At 41.0% G+C, this 17,655-nt stretch overlaps 1 protein-coding gene across 1 annotated transcript; it reads left to right on the top strand.

Moving 5' to 3' along the window:
* The first annotated feature begins 458 nt into the window (after positions 1-458).
* On the top strand, positions 459-17,495 carry ergic1 (endoplasmic reticulum-golgi intermediate compartment 1). The gene is made up of 10 exons (XM_020083648.2): positions 459-631; positions 5,808-5,869; positions 8,687-8,759; positions 9,261-9,355; positions 12,444-12,568; positions 13,443-13,547; positions 13,643-13,703; positions 13,962-14,062; positions 14,815-14,937; positions 16,138-17,495. Exons 1-10 carry the CDS (start codon positions 612-614, stop codon positions 16,243-16,245), a joined length of 873 nt encoding a protein of 290 aa, XP_019939207.2. The 5' UTR covers positions 459-611; the 3' UTR covers positions 16,246-17,495.
* The last annotated feature ends 160 nt before the right edge of the window (positions 17,496-17,655 follow it).

Raw genomic sequence — 17,655 nt, 5'->3', positions numbered from 1 at the left:
AAAGTGTGTTATAAACCATTAAATGTTTATACTTATATATTCTTAATAGGAAGAATGTAATACCATGACGTTAATGGTTTTTTTCTTGCACATGGTACAATAAACAAAACATAATATATTATTTAGTGTTTTAATAAAAGAAATCCCTCCAGATAGCATCAATATATAGTTTGTAGTCTATTAAGATTTAAATGTAATTATACTATTTTATTATTATATACAAATAGTATATAATTTGTTAAGAAAAGTGTGGTATAAATGAAGTTACAAAGTGCTTCACAGAAAGAAAAAAACGACTGAAAGAACAGACGTACAGCTTGTTTTAAAGTATTATTTGCAGTATTTTATTTTAATGGGTTTTTACGATATTTCTGAAAACGGATCGTTTTCTTCACTCGAGTTATAAGAAAAAGTAAAAACCGACGAACGGCTCTTGCCGGAAGTAGAATCAGCGAACCGGAAGTAGCTCTCAGCCAATGGGCTTGTGCAAAGCGTCCTAAGCTGACGTCAACCCGGTACCGATGAACGAGCGGCAGCGTTGAGGAGAAGATCCGTGCCGTTTGTAGCCTGGTCCGCCGACCCCCTCCCCCTCAGAGCACCCCGCCAACACCATGCCTTTCGATGTTAGGAGGTGAGTACGGGGCGTCCGTTCATTGGGGCTCGGCTGTGGAGGGACGGTGGCGGGGGTCGGTCAGTCGGTGAGCTGAGCTGTGGCGGATGAATTAAAGGCCGGCTAAGGGGCGAGTGAGAGCCGGAGCAGAGCTGCCTCACGTCGGGCATGAATGGGCCACGTTGTCGCTGGGTGGTGGTGGTGGTGGGGGGGGGCGGTGGGCTGCAGAGTGATGGTCGAGCCGCTGGACTGATGCTCAGGGTTGGTGCTCCCTTCTGCGCATGTGCAGAACATGTCCTCACGTTTCCTTATTAGACGTCACCTCAGGGCATGTTGGTTACAGACTGTCAACACTGACTCCAGCCTTACTTACAAATCAAAGATGATCAATACACACACACACATGTGTCAAAGCATTCAGACTCAGTACCCTCCAATAAACAGTGGGAGCAATACGTGTGTACAGACACCACAGACCATTCAGGTGGTCTGTGGTGTCTGTGCACAGAGCGGACAGTCAGCTGTTGAAACTGTCAATAGAGCACACCCAAGTCAAAATAAAGGGCAGGATGTTTGCTCTGTGCTCACAGGGACAGATACTGACTGCTGGTATGTCACGATCACAATAGTCAAGGACACTCGATCCTTAAATTACACTGCAAACTATTCATTTCAAATTAAAAATAATGGGTAATACTTGGTTTTAGTTACAGGTAGTAATTAGCTGTCATTTTTTAAGTGAACTGTTTAGTCTACAAGAATAAAAACTGCCAAAAAAAGCCAAATAGCCACAAAGTCCAGGATATAGGCCCTTAGTAATAATTGGTTTTGCCAATTGTATGATGTCCTGTTTAAAATGAATATTTTTTTGTTAGTAATCACACTTGTAGAAAACTTCTAAATCTTGATAATAGTTTAATCTTAACTTTAGGAACTGAATAATCACTGCTGAACATTTACTTCCTTTAGTTTCTCAAATGTGAATATTTGCTGCTTGTCTCTGTTTTATATTGTTTAATATTTAACTATATCAGGGATTTATTGATGTAACCTTGGTAACTGATAATGATTGTTTGTTGTCGATCTCTCAAACATCCGCTGTGATCTTTCCGACAGACCACAGCCGTGTTGCAATAAGCAACTGAATTTATGAAACGATCTTGTTTATATCTGGTGTGATGATGATCTGCGCTTTCCTGACAGTGAATCTGTTTTGAGGTCATCAAGAGTTCCTGTTTTGTTTCGATGCGTCGCTGTCTCGATGCCCTGATCATGCAACACTGATATTACAACACCTGGGACTCCTTTGACCAACTAACCTGTTGTTTCACCCAGAAACTCTATAGAGACACCATACTTTAAAGTGCTGTATCTAATATAGTGTTTTCTTGTTTTTGTCCTAATTTGAATTGAAAGGAAATTCATTCTACCGTCACAACAAAGTGTTTGTTATGTGGGAGCAGTCATTAATTATTTGGTTTTGCATCTCGAATTTGGAATAGAATCTTTCTTCTTTTAATATTAAAAATGTAACATTTATACTATTTTGGTGCAGCCAAAGTGAAACTGCATCTAGCCAAAATGATTTGTAAATTTATTGAATAGTCCCTCAACAGAAAATTATTGCCTGCAGCTATAATCATGTCAGACAGTCTTGGTTTGTTTGGTAGAAACGTTCTATTATTTAAAAGCTCAGAACTCTATAATCCCTGTTGGGAATTTTGCTTGATTATTCAACAGTTTCTTGTAGTGAGGCAGTGATGCACATGTTATTGTGTAGTGTAAAATATGGACTGAAAGTCAGACTCATGTTCTGAGCTGGTTCTTTTCTTGGACTATTTCCTAAAAAGGCCACAACACTAGGATATGATTAAACATACTGCACAGACAACGATCAGCATCTAATCATAAGCATAACCTCACTCATAACGCCTGAGCAGCTGCTCCTCTGAATGAATGAGTGAATAACTGAAAGGCTTCTATCCCGAAGTTAAATCATCCTTCAGATTACATCATTTATTTGGTTTGGCTCCACCTGATGCTGCTGTGTTTATGAGATGCTGTTGACTTAGAGCTTCAGTAAGGATGCTGTCAGAGCTTTGTCAACACATGTCACACGTTTTAAACCTGACAGCGATGGGTGACTGTTTGTTTGATACCTGACGTACGCTGCCAGCAGATGACTTGAATTGAAACCTACAGAGCAGCAGATGTGTTATGTTGAAGCTGGTGCTGGGAGATGATCACATGTGAGAGGAAATCTAAACCTGTCCGTTAACAAAGAGCAGCACATCGAACGGATGAAACATTGACTCACTCTGACTCATTTGCGAGATATTGTTCATTTAGTAAGGCCGCCTTCTTTCAAAAGCGGCCCCTGTGCTTTCATTTAACGGTGTCAGAGGAGAGATACTGGTACACGGCGTCCTCACCAGACACAAAACATCTGCGACCTTTCACAGAAGACTGAGCAGTGGGAAGTGACGGATAGAGACGTGTTGACTGTAATGCAGGAAATTACAAACGTCAGCGTTAGACCAAGAGATGAACTCTCGAGACTCAACATCAATATTCATGAATACAAAATGTTCTGAGCGGAGGAAATTAAAGTGAAACTGAGTTCTCATCAACCTAAATATATAAGTGTGTCAGAGGTGTTCATGGACTGTTTAAGTTTACTGTCTGCTGGGAACTTCTGAGAAGGGTGTGATTAAATGTAATATATTTTACAAAATATAAATTACATCACTACTGTTTTAATTATGTGGTACAGTACTTGAATGGACCCACTCAATGTGGTTCTTATTTCACAAAACACATATATAACACCAATTATCATAATAACTTTAGTGTATTATGAGGTATATTTAAATTAATTCATTTAATACTGTGTTATAATCTATTGTAAATGATGCCATACCATATTGTAAGCTTATGTTCACAACTGTAAATGTACATGAATGTCTATAATTATATATTATTGACAACTGCATATACATGACTATAGTTTAAATGTTACATTGAAATACGGAGAAAATGCTTTTTGTAATATGACTAAATGAACAGATGTTATTACCATTGAAGTCACAGATGAGATCATACACAATATAAGAAGCTTCTTTATCAATACAGCCTACATGAATTCAACTTTTAGTAATTCTTGTATGTATGTATTTATTTGTCTGATTGTAAATGCTGACATTATGGAAATTGTGATGAGTCATTGTCATTATCAGATGTACCCTGCATATCTACTTACATCAATCTGAGACTATTTACTGTTCACAAGGATCGTCAGAGTCCATCTCGGTTCAAACCACATGACTAAGATTTCGTTTCCTCACCCATATGTATGTGCATGTACTCCTACATACAGATAGAGATGAAGCCCTGAAACTGAAACTGTTTTGAAGAGACATGTTGTCCTTTCTATAGTCTATCATATAGTTGACGCAGTGTAAATACGTCACCTCATCGGCTTGACAACATTTCAACAAACAAACCTTTTGTTTCCTTCCTGACCACTCTGACCACATATTGCAGTTTGGAGCTCGAACAAAGAGTGTGGACACAGTTTCCCAAACAACACAGGTCGTGAACCCACGGTCGTCTGGCGAGGATGCAATCCCCGATCTGAAAACTAGAGTTTCAAGGTTTTCACGTAACAGCAGGGCTACATCACTGTGCTCCACCTGTTTGGCTGTCTCAAGGGATCAGTACCATGGCTGGGTGGAGGGCATGTGAGGAAGGAGACTCAGCCTCTGCACATGAAAGCTCATCATTGAGGAAGTGTGTTACTGTAGAATCTATTCTGATCCCGATACAGGCAACCCCTCCCTGCCCTACATATCCTGCCAGGCCAGCTTTTAGCACATCTAATACTAATGGGACATGTGTGCAGGTAGTTATAGATGGATGTGAATCTGAGAGAGAGGCAGAGCAGATGATAGGAAGCTGGCTGAGGTGTTTAGGATCCAGGGATTGCTCGTGTAGTAGATAAAACCAAAAACCAAAACAAGAGAAGCAGCACGGTTGAAGCTGGACAAGAATCCCCCCCCCCCCCCGAGTTCGCATCAGCTGCGATCATTTCTTGTGAGTGTTTGGAAGGAGAAGTGGAAACAAAGGAGAGAGAGAGAGAGAGAGAGGGAGTGTGTGAGGGGAAATGAGTAGGGAAAAAGTGGGTGGCGTTTGTGCAGTCAGCGATGGAGTTTGGGGTTGAAAATCTTTCACTGCCCAAAAAGGACATGCGCAAGAACTCGTGAACCTAAATAGTTTCGGTGTTGAGTAGTTTTCCCCCCTACTCGGCTCCCCAAATAGGCAACAACAGCATTTCACAAGAGGATAGTTGGTCGTGTCAGGTGGTCACGATCCTCCTCCGCTTCTGATTCACTGAGTTGCACACAATTCCATCTTTTTCTTCACCATCTAAGTTGATGTGAAGATATTAAGTGGAAGATATAACTGAGGATAAATCTACAGTCGGCTGTCAGACTGAATCCATCTCTGCTCCATTGTCCTGCAAGTTCCGCTTCGTGCCAAAGAAAGTTTGAAGTACAGTTGTGTTTATATTCCTGTGTGTGTGTCTTTTCATCTGTTTGTGTCTGTGTTTATGTTGGCTTCTTGTTTTTCTGTGAATATTTTGAGTGTGAGAAACCTTTTTTGGGGGGGGGGGGGGTGGTCAGGTCAGAATACAGAACACACATTCAAAGGAAGAGGTGTAACCGTGTGCGCGTGTGTGTGTGTACTTGTACAGATATCTTTGTGAGGACAATTTTGAGCCTACAACCTACAGAGTGAGGACATTTTGGGAAAGTGAGGACATTTTGGCCGGTCCTCACTTTCTGTCCTACTTCTAATGGGCTGTTTCAGAGTTAAGACTTGGTTTTAGGTTAGGGTATGGGTTAGACATTTAGTTCTGATGATGATAAGGGGCTAGGGAATGCGTTATGCCAATGAATGTCCTCACGAATGTAGATGTACAAAGGTGTGTGTGTTGCAGCTGGCTGTCTGGACCTGTTATGTGTAATGGCCGTGGTCCACAGCTAACATTCCACCAGTCTTCTGTAATATTGCAAAGCCTGCCGGGTACAGAATGTGCTCCTTTTCTCAGCACGTAGTGTTTGCATTTGTTATTTTTCTTCTCACCCCGCCTTTCCTTCTTTTTTCTTTGTTTCTTTTTCTCCCCCTCTCTCCTCAGATTCGATATCTACAGGAAAGTGCCAAAAGATCTCACCCAGCCCACATACACAGGAGCTTTCAGTGAGTAGTTCTTCACACTGTTCAGGCCAAAAATACGTGGCTCTGTTTTTGGTTCTTTGTTGATGTGTTGATAAATCAAGTCTGAGTCATCCAGTTGTCCACATATGTTCTTGAAATCTGTACTTCGCTTCTTCAAAGATAGTTAAATTAAATGTACAACAATGTGCAAAGTTGTTTGTGTACATTATTTAAATACAGTTCTACTTCTGTCACTAACTTAAACCAGGCTTATTTTCCTTTCATGCTAAAGAAAGTCAAGTCTCAGCTTTACATAAAGACAGAAAAAGGAGAAACAACTTCGACTGAGTCTGTCCAAAGCTAACAGTCTCATTACATTTCTTGTGGTTTTCAAACTTTTTTAATTTTGTACAGATTAAACAAACTAAATGTGATGTATTGGTGAGTGGTTGTTGTGCTGGTGGTCATATTTGTGTACAGACAGAGCCAGCAAGCTGTTTATAGTCTTCATTGTAAGCCGAGCTAAGACGCTACAGCACAATCAGTCATTTTTACAATTGATTCATTATCATTATTTTTTTTTTTATCTAACTGGGCAAGAAATAAATATATAATATATGTATGAAATATGTATATATTAATGCTTACAGCATTTTGTTTTATAGTATATTTTATCAAAACCAAAACAGCCAAAAAAGAATTACAAGCATATTTAAAAATTTAAATAAAAACAATTTTTCCAAAATCCTCCCTGAAGCTTTGTTTGTGTTTCAATAGACTGATATTCATGTGCATTTCACAATTTACTTTATCCTAAACCCAGTGGCTCCTCAATGGCGCCAACAAGTGACCTAGAGATGACAGCTGTACTTCAAGTACCTGCTTGTCCTGGTGGTCCATCCTCACAGAGTCAGTCAGTACTGATCAGTACATGTTTGAGCACAGCGAGTATGGTAGGAATGTTAACGATTGCGCTCTTTCATTGCCACAGGCACCTGAGAAGTCATCAGTGGAAATCTGAATGGTTTTTCCTGTCAGGTCATGTGTTTCCGTCTTGTGACCAAAAAGTCATTGTGTAATCAGGGATGGTATTGATTATTCACTGTTTAATAGCATACAAAACACCTGATGACACACCTTGGGCTCATCTGTCATTGTTCAGCTTTGTTACTCATTGGTCAGCTGATGACAGCGAGGACTAAAATGTCAGCACCAAGCTGATGACAGAATTCACAATAGTGAGCAGTGTTTTACAGAGTCTTAACACCTTTGTGGATGACAGGAAAGAGAATGAATTTGCTAAAGATATACACACGGTTTCCACCCATGAGGAAGTGGATGGAAGTTTCTTCCTGTATGCAGTCGACTCCCTTCCTGTCTCCATCCTCTGTCTAGGGGTGAGCGCATTCGGTGGATTTGGATGTTGGGCGACTGTTATTTCTTCGTCCGCCGCAGCTCCACTAACATTTTGATTTGCGTGGTTCAGGTTCAACCAGAACCAGACTCCCCCTTTTCACAAAAGGCCAAATATTTGACCTGGTCTGCTTTTGTTATTGTGGTTTAGGGTCACATTCCTATGGGTTCAGTTTTAAGGTATTTACTTTGAACAATACCTCTGGTCTTTTGCTACCATGGTTTTCCAGAGCCCTTCTCGCTGTGGACATAATAATCTGAGGTTTGATGACCAGAACAAAAGATTTGTAATTTTTTATTGTGCTGTGAAGGGAAAATGAGCTTTTGGAAGAGAAGAGAGAACCTCTGATTACGGCAATGTGCTAGTTTCGTATGTCACAGACTGATTCATGCTGTTACTCTACATCCTTTTCATTGTGTCACAGCCGTGAGAAAAAAAGCTTTTGTTGAAATCAATCTTTGAGCCTGTTTGCCTTTGAGCTTGAATAAAAACAACACTCATTTACTTATTAGCAGCCCTTCACACTCATATTTAGTAATCTCTTTCCATTATTGCACCCTGTGAAGCCAACAGAGCTTTTGATGAACTTGATTTGGTGACCTGTGTGTCATAGTGACACTCCCTGTTGTTTGTTGGTTAAACATGACTCTCTGTAAAGCCTCTGTCAACCACAAGTAGGGCTCTGACGCCCGGACAACCACAAGGTCACATGACTGTGAGCACACGAGACAGTTGTCATGTAAACACGTCTCTCCTGCTGAGCGAGGGCTTTCTTACTGACACTCTTGCCATACCAGATAAACCACAGTTGCTTAGACACAGATCAGCTCCTTCCATATTCATATCCGTAAACACATGACTGTTTTACATGAGGCGTATGGTTAGTTTGTCAATTACTTTGACACGTAAAATGAAAGCGTTGCTTCATCTTTTTATAAACTCAGACTTTATCTAGGCTCAGACTGAATAAAAAAACCTAACATTTAAGGTTAATGTTAATAATCTGGTTTCTTTCTAGTTTTGTCTAAACCCCTCAGTGTGGAGCTTCTCCGGTGATTGTGTGAAGGTTTTTCTAAGGAAACTCAGACAGAGCTGTTTGTAGGACGTTCGTAGCATGAGCTCACCTCTCTTGAAGCAGAGATGGTGTCATGGCTGCCTGTTGTGCTGGTATTTAATGTGTAATTAGTGTAGGAGGATCCTTAAAAACCTGCGTAATGGCAGCTTTGACACCGCCAGTAAAACAGCTATTAAGGAAAAAATGTCACGGTTGCTGTGATTTCATTAATTTCAGTATCTTAGCTCAGCCATTCCTAAACGCTGGGGGAGCCTCATGCATCAGTCCATGAAATTTGAGATGAATGTGAAAGACGTGCCATTCTTAAGCTCAGCTGTGACTTTGATATATAAGATATATTCAATATAACTCTCTTCCTCTTTGCCCGCAGTTTCCATTCTCTGCTGCCTCTTCATACTTTTCCTGTTCCTGTCTGAGCTGACGGGATTCATAGCCACTGAAATGTAGGTATCTCACAATCACATCCCTCCCAGCAACCATGTATCTCACAATATCCTGTAGCCGTAAACGCAGTCTTACAGTCGCATAGAGAGTCCCTCCTGTTGCCACAAAGAGACAGGACATGCTGTCTGAAATAGACAGGACAGGAACTTCATCACAAATGTTATTGCCCACATTATGTTGTACTCTGTGTTGTAACCAATGAATGGGGTCAATTTTCTTACAGGAAATTGGTATTGTGTATGCGTCAACCTCCTGGCGATGTGTAATAAGGGATGAGTTTGGGAGGGTGTGACAGAAAGGAAATTACCCTGACAGAGATACACAAATGTTCTCTCCTCGCAATAGAACAGAAAATGACTCCTTCACTGTTTAGTGTAAATGACATGTTCTCTGTGCAGGAGATTGACTCTTTCTTATTTTAATTGGCTTTTTTCCCCCACATCTCAAGAGGAGTTTGGTTCCAGCTTCTCTAACCTTTCTCTCCTTTCTGTCCCTCACAGTGTAAATGAACTGTATGTGGATGATCCTGATAAAGACAGTGGTGGGAAGATAGATGTGAGTTTAAACATCAGTTTGCCAAACTTACACTGTGATTGTGAGTATATATACATATACAACTCTCTACATTACACTTCCCTTTTGTTTGTTTATCTTTCTCTCACTGTTTTTCCTGCACTCGCTCATCATTAAACATATTAGCAGAAATAAAATGATGCTCTAAAGAATAGACTCAATGCTCCTTAGCCCCTGTTCAGACCTGGTGTTAACATCTGTCCTCAGAGATTTGATCACAAGTTGATAGTGTTGTGTGTGTGTCCATTCACGCGGTTAAAATGTGTCCTGAATGTGCCTCTTGTGACCACTTTGATTCAAGATCCAATTATGTTGTTTTTACCCAGTCTGAGTTTATGGATGTGTCAGTAGTCAATGGGTTTTTGTGGCCCATGAAGCATTTGTGTTCACACAGCAAAAGGAATGTGGCAATATGTGTCTGAAACCACCTCCAAATGTGGTGTGAGGCCCCTTTTTCAGAACTGGTATCAACATCCGTCCTGAGAGATCTGATCGCAGGTGGACAACATAAGTTCATCTCTTCATATCTGGCATTTAAATGTGTCTCCTCCCGTGAACACTGGTGATCTGATCTCACTTCCCTGTTCTTTACGCAAACAATTACATAAATACAAAAATATGTTGTTTTTACCCAGTCTGAGTTTACAGATGTGTCTGTTGACAGTCTCTGTGTTAGTGCGTTTGAGAGAGAGATAGATAAAGGCCGAGCGAGCAAGTGGAGTCAAGAGGGAGTGAATGTGCACAATGAAGAAAGAGTTAACCAATTTAAGAAAAGCATCAGTCATTACAGTATGTGGTGATCAGTGTTTATATTGTGGCTGTGGTGACAAACAAATTAACATATGAACACTAAGAAGAGTCAGAAATGTCAGCTGAGTGGGCGGTCCTTCCCGTATGGTCCAGGACGCTTTGTGATTGTCTCTCAGGCATTGAGACTGACCTGACTGTGGCTGAAGGGGTAGAGCGGTCGTACTCTAACCAGAAAGTCGGCGGTTTCGATCCTAGTCTTCCCCATCTGCATGCTGAAGTGTCTTTGGGCAAGATACTGAACCTTAAATTCCCCCCTTAATGAAAAAAAAGGGCTGCTCATTGATGCACTGTATGAATGTGTGTGTGAATGGTAATGAACTGTACTGTAAAGTGCTCTGAGTGGTCACCAAGACTAGAAAAGCTGCTATATAAATACAGACCATTTAATTTTCACTTCCATGTGATCGGATCCCTCAGGATGTATTTAATACCAGGTCTGTACCGGGTTACACAACACCACACCAAACCTCTGATCTGTGTTCCCTCTGTTGTATCCTGTGCTGCCTCACAGCTGCGATCTGAGATTGTCATAAAGTTGCCTGTGTTGGCTCGTGTTCTGTCCCTCGATGTCAGAGCAGTGGGCAGGCCGCTTCAAAATGAGCCAGGGCGGAGAGCAGTCACTGGTTATTTTGCTCGTCATGACACCCTGCAGAAACTATGCCCAGGGACAAATCAAACACACACACACTCCACATCCAATGCGCGCACACCGGCGAGGCTCTGGCAGCGTCAGAAAACACACACGCTCATTCAGTTCGAACGATATCCAAAAATGGCAAAGCCAATAAATGCTTGTGTGAAAAATCCAGATTTGAGCGTGTGAGGCTGCGGCATGCAGACACAGCTGTTGGCCATGTGTTTAGACAAGCTGGCTCATGGCATGCCTAAACAAAGGTCGTCCCCCGCTGTTTCCAATTTAAGCCCTTGATGATTGTGTGTATGGTGGTTTTGTTTATTTGCAGAATTTAAACTTCTTATTTGCAGAAATGTGGGGCCTTCTTAAAAACTGGCCCAAACACGTCGGTCTAACCAAAGAGCAGCTGCATGTAATGAGCTCCTCAACCCGTCTCCCTGCGAGTTAATATTGTACCAGTTCATTTTCCAGACCTCCAAACAGGTTGTCATCCATTACAAATTTACTTGAGAGAGAGAAATGATTATCATCATGGAAAGCCTGGCATTATTTATCTGCTTTTCTGCGGTGTTCCAAAGTTAAACACTTCCTCTCCACTCTTCCTCCACTGACCTTTACAGGTTGCCAGGTCTTGATTTGTGACTTCATGGAAAAGCAGAACCGCGTGTAATACGCTTATAATAATTCTCTCCCTCCCCAGTCACTTTACACAAACTCACTTCCAGTTCTAAATGTCTTAAAAAGGAGAAACAAGCAGCTCTCACCCTCACTCGGGCCCAACTTCACTTACATTCGCCCACTGTATTTTGAGATCAGGATTGACGGCGTGGGGGGTGAGGTGGGTCAAATTTGTCTTGAATGTCAAAGGTCAGACAGACGCCATGTGGAGGTTTTAGATCCAGCAGACCCCCCCCCCCCCCCCCCCCCCCCCTCCACCAACACACAGCTCAGGCTAGCCTCTGAAAACCAGCCGCTGTCAGTGTGCCAGCGCACAGCGGCGTGCAAGGGGGGTGGGGGGCTCGGTGGAGTCTAGATGGAAAAACACAGACCGCGAGAGGGGGTCTGTTTGGACTCTGTGTGTTTACTCTCTGCGCCACACTCTGCAGCCATATCGAGGATTTCTCTCTTAATCTTTCTCTGTTGATAGAAATGTGACTGTTTGTCTGGAATGTTAACAAAATAGCAAATGATATTCTCGTCATCACTAAATCTATCATTTACTTATTTAATTAACAGATGAATAGTTTAGTCACAGGATGGTGACGTCTTTCTCTGACCAATAGTCTGCAGATGTTTGTTTTGACATTCATGCTTAATTTTGTCACTGAGAACTTATGATTTCATTTTTCTTTTTTATTGCATTGTACTCAAAGATGAAAAACAGAAAAGTGTCATTTAGACTAAAATAATCTCTAATGTTATTTGAGAATAATAAGAATAGATTCATCCATAATGAATAAGTTGTTGGTTGCAGTTAATGGTTTCAGGGATTTATCTGCTTTCTGAAATGTTATTTAGTCATTTATTTAGTTTTATTAGTTAACTAATGGACTCATTTTAGTAAAATAAAGTTTGAATCTGGCAGAGGAAACTGTTTGATATTTTATTTAATTTTCATTCTCATTCATTAAATAATTTTCTTCCTTGTCTCTGTCATTTCTTTAAGTGGTGGGTCTGGACATCCAGGATGAGATGGGCCGCCATGAGGTCGGTCACATAGACAACTCGATGAAGGTCCCTCTCAACCAGGGGGACGGTTGTCGCTTTGAGGGAGAGTTCACCATCAACAAAGTAAGTCTCCATCACATAAGTGCAGAAGAAGAACGACCGCCACACTGCTTTGCCAGAAGGGAAATGCATGCATCGCTGTCTCCGTCTCCTACATCATCCACCAAACATGATTGAGTTTGCGTGAGAGAAGATGTGAAAAAAAAAAAAAAGAGACACATGGTCCATATGCCCATTCATCAAGACAAGAAGAATGCATAAACACAAACGTAGGATCTATATTTTACTATACTGATTATTATGACTCCTAATACTGTCACTAAACTATTAAATTATCATATACTATGGGAATTGGGCATTTTTGAATGTACAGACGCAAGATTATTGTACAAAAACTATGTTTATTGTACATCTGGCAACGCTGCTGCCACACACAAAATGGCAACAGTCTTACTTTTGTGCAGTAATTACAATATAATGAATCAGATTGTGGGACCTAAGCCCACGAACTACATGATGTGTATTTGTCTTGGACCTGAGTTAAACATAGGGGCAGATCCCCTCCCCGTCTGAGACAAATGAGGCCGACCTGCTTCCTCCTCTTGCTAAATTGAGTTATGTTAAATGAAAGAGCTCAGAGATTCAGTTACTTCTGACAGCACACTCAAGTGTGAGTCCCGCAAAGTCCTTCGTGTCCCACCACCGCTTTGTGCGTCAGTCTTTCCAGTGCATTTAAAATGATTAACCCAGCAGATGTACACTCAACACTCTTGCTTGTGGAATAATATGTGAAACGTGTTAAAGTGGGTAGATTTGTCTTCCGGAGGCATGGACCATTTAGTTTCCAGCCGTGCGTGCGTGTGTGTGTAATCCGGCTTGGTCATTAGTTAACTAAATGTGTGCCCGTACTGTTAACCACACATCTGTCTGTCTCCAGGTACCAGGAAACTTCCACGTTTCTACACACAGTGCCACAGCGCAGCCCCAAAGCCCCGACATGACCCACACCATCCACAAGCTGGCATTTGGGGAAAAGCTTCAGGTCAGGTCACAGAACAAAACACCACGTAGAGCACTTGATAAGATCTGCAGTAACGAGACCAAACACACGTCTCCTCCCTCTGTTTTGTCCCAAAGGTACAAAAAGTGCAAGGAGCCTTCAATGCGTTGGGAGGGGCTGACAAGCTCTCGTCTAATCGTATGTCCACACACAGCACACGTACTCATCAGAACCTCTGTGTGACATTTATTTAAGGCTGCCAGAGTGGTGCTAAGAAATGAGACACCTAGTGGCCGGCAATTGAAACCAAACTGAGTCGAAACTTGATTCACGCAGCTGACACTGCATCTCAGATAGACTTGACTCCAGCCAGTTGCATCATGATCACATCTAAATCCATTTTTGGACACTGAAGCAGCACTTTTGTTATTAAAATAACTTTGTTTCCCCCTGCAGCTCTGGCCTCACATGACTACATACTGAAGATTGTTCCAACAGTGTATGAAGACCTCTCAGGCAGACAGAGGTTCTCCTACCAGTACACCGTAGCCAACAAGGTGCTGTTTCCCTGATCTTACCATCCTTCCCATTAGATCATACCCTTATGTCCTGATACGTATCATGGAAGCACCATGACCATCCCAACATATGGCTCCTGCAGGTTTTTGCCACGATAACTTATGCACTCACCCAGAAGTGAAAGCTCACCCCTGGTTACTGGAAAGGTTTCTTGGTTATCAACAAACCATAAACACACTTCCTGGAATTGTGTTCACTGACAGCTGAGTTTGGGGTTTCGAGTAATAACAGCGCAGGTCAGCTGTGAAGCAGGGAGGAAGAGGGCCTGAGCAAAATCTTCAAAAACCTCATCGCCAGCGTAAATAAAGGTCCAGCTGAGGCACACATCGGTGCCTGCACCTCAACAACAGTCTGAATTTATTTTAATTTATTGTCAGTTTGTAATGTTTAGCAGAATTGGGATTTGTAGAAACTTGGATTGCCCCGTTATCACATCCTGTAACTGTTACTCAAAACACACTGTAACCTCCTCCTGCTTACTTCATCTGGGTTTTAGATGTTTTAGTTGAGCACTCATTTGTGCGTAATCATTCAGGATCTTTGTGTGACTTAACCCAAAACCAATACTCTAATGACTAATAACCACCACTGCAACCCTTGCCGGTAAGAAGGAAGTTATTAATTGCTCTAAATAGATTTTTTTAAAGCTAATGGGAATTACTGCCACACTGTTCATTAAATCGAGGCTCTAAAAAATGTATAACACGCTCTCTTTTTCCATCCCTCACAGGAATATGTAGCGTACAGCCACACAGGCAGGATCATCCCCGCCATCTGGTTCAGATATGACCTCAGTCCAATCACAGTCAAGTACACAGAGAGGAGGCAGCCCTTCTACCGCTTCGTCACAACAGTGAGTGGATTCACCTTCTTGCCAGGAACTAGAATGTGGCCAAAACCCCTTAAATTAAAAAGCTTTTAAAGTCTTAAAAACGAAATGGGGGAATTTGGGGTTGTAAACACTGAAGGTTTTCTTTTTTATACTCTCTATTTTAACCCTGGATAATTGGTTTGCTGTCCACCATCAAGTTGAAAATGTCTAATACTTTGGTTTTTGACCAAATACCTGGAAAACAAATGCTAACATGGCAAACATTCCTCCTAGCCATCACTGTTATCATATGTGTGTACGTTTATCTACAGCCTCACTGAGCTGCTAGTTTAGCTGTAGACTTGTAATGTTTTATTATGTGGAACAGACGTATATATAACTATCACTCAAACCTGCAGTTCCCCTTTAGGGTGTTTTGGTTCTTTCCATTTATCGTCTCACTTTTTGAAGCTCTCATCAACTCATAGCAAGTAACAATTTCATCAAAAGAACTCAAACTCGAACTCAACTCTGTCTTACTACAAATTGAGTGAAAATTCAAAACTTAAAATGTGACAACTACTGAAGTTTTTCTCTTTTCACAATTACGTACATTTGTTTTAAAAGATCTGTCATGAGAACAGGAAAGATCCTGTTCTCATGACAGATCTTTTTGGGGATCTTAGATTTGAACAAAGAAGAGTAAGATCAGAATATTGAACCTAACCCGACATAAAAATATACAAGTAAAATATCGATTTCAAAGCAGCATAAAAACAGCTATTAAAAGCTTTCAAAATGATTCTACAGCAACTTTAAAACTAATTCAAGTCTATATTTTCTTTAAATTCCTCTTCTGTGACTCATCTTCCCACCTGACCCTGTGTGTTGTGGAATTTATTGCCAACACCACCTCATCAGGAAAGTTTTCTGCTGACTGACAATGCGGTCAGAAGTAAAATGGCTGCTTCGCTGATGATGTACACTATTATTTGTCTTTTAGTGTTAATTATATCGTGACTTAAGGTCGGAGATGACTGTGCTTTGGATTGTGATCGTGAGTCATGGTGAAAGATTGTGAGTCAAGCAGCGACAGAGCTCTGCTGAATTCCAGCACATTGTGAGGTGTGAGTGTAAACTATTGTTTTGATTAAAGCCAGCTGATATTGAGCCGTTCGTAACCAGGAAAATAACGTGAAGCTTTTAAACCTCGACACTGACAGACTGCTTTGTTCTCTGCAGATCTGTGCTATTGTTGGTGGGACGTTCACTGTGGCAGGCATCATCGACTCCTGTATATTCACCGCTTCAGAGGCCTGGAAGAAGATCCAGATCGGGAAAATGTCATGAGGATCACTCCTCACATCCCCCAACACGTCTTATTTATAAGTGCAAAGTTGCTAGCCTGTTAGCTAAATCCAGTCCTGCCTGAAGCAACTTCTTTGGAGGGGGGGGGATTGTATCACCTATGAAGTGGCTCCGGCACTCGATGTAACTACCAGGCTACACGCCACTACTGCATCTCAGTTACTGCAGCTCCTTTCAGGCTCCATCTGCTCCACTGACGTGTGGACACCAACTATCACATGTCCGCTTCCTGTGTTTCCAGAGCGAGGAGAGGAGAGGAAAGCTCTTTTGTTACTGTGGAGATGAAGTATCTTGTGACAGGGTTCAAGCAGTATGGGTGTTTTTGAAGGCTGATATATTTTTAGAATGAAGTAAAACAAAAAATAGCTGGGATTTGTGCTGACGGTCAATGTGTGACAAAAATCTGTGCAACATGGATTCAGTCATTTTCAATTCAATGATTTATAGATTAAAAAAGGGGGTGAATTCAAAATCTACGAGTTTCTATTTTCAGACCGATCTATTGTTCTTGAATCTCACTTTAACTGTGCTGCGTTTATTCCCCCAGTACTGCAAAAAGGGACTGATTATTTGAAGGAAGTACTTTTTTTTTTTTTTGTAAAACTGTACCTGTACCACAAAACTACATTACATAACATGAGATTTATATCATCCATCCTGTCATTTTATTTCTTGAAATTAAAACTGTGCCTTTAGGTTTACTGCTCCATCTTAGAGGATTATGATCTTATTAGTCTGTTTCAGTGACTGCCACTAAAACCAGTGTTTTTCTTTCCTTCATGTTAGAGCTACTGTATCTGCATTTTCTTTCTTTTTATAAAAGGGGGTCATTGATTTCTTCTTATTCCATTTATACATTTCATCAACGCTGTTAAAGGTCCTAGTTTTGACTTTTTCCATTTCATTTCAGTGCTTGGAATAATTTGAGTAAATATAGTTTTTGCTGAGATAAATGTAATTTTTTTTCAAGGTACACAAACTTATTTACAGAGTTACTCAATGAAGTTTGGTTTTGTAAGGAGAGAATTTGTAGACCAAATGTTTTTTTTCTTCCTCTTGAGTCATTGTTTTTTTGTTGTTTTTATACTATTGTCAGCACAGCTTTTCTGATCAAGGACGGTGATAATCACAAGCCCTCAGAACTGGTCTTTCTATTACAAAGGTCATCCATTTCTTGTTCTCAAATGACTGTAACGCTATGTGTTCCTCAAGTAAAGGTACCATAGAAGACACTGACTGTTGTCGATTTGTTCCTTTAAACTTCTTTTACGTAAAGAAGGATCTCTTTTAAAATCAGAAAGGGATTCAAACTTTTATGACTGTATACAAACTGTCTCCAGGTTCCCTTCACAACAATCATTTACAGAAACTGAAAATGGAACGTTGACGAAC

Source organism: Paralichthys olivaceus, chromosome 9 (assembly GCF_024713975.1).
Source record: "Paralichthys olivaceus isolate ysfri-2021 chromosome 9, ASM2471397v2, whole genome shotgun sequence".
Taxonomy (NCBI): Eukaryota; Metazoa; Chordata; class Actinopteri; order Pleuronectiformes; family Paralichthyidae; genus Paralichthys; species Paralichthys olivaceus.
Note: the sequence above shows the minus strand (reverse complement) of the source record. Positions and strands in the feature narration are given on the sequence as shown.

Excerpts from the sequence above, each read along its gene's own strand:
- ergic1 (XM_020083648.2), top strand. The coding sequence starts at position 612 with ATGCCTTTCGATGTTAGGAG. Across the intron at positions 5,870-8,686 it reads CACATACACAGGAGCTTTCA|TTTCCATTCTCTGCTGCCTC; the intron begins GTGAGTAGTTCT and ends CTTTGCCCGCAG. Across the intron at positions 13,704-13,961 it reads TGACAAGCTCTCGTCTAATC|CTCTGGCCTCACATGACTAC; the intron begins GTATGTCCACAC and ends TTCCCCCTGCAG.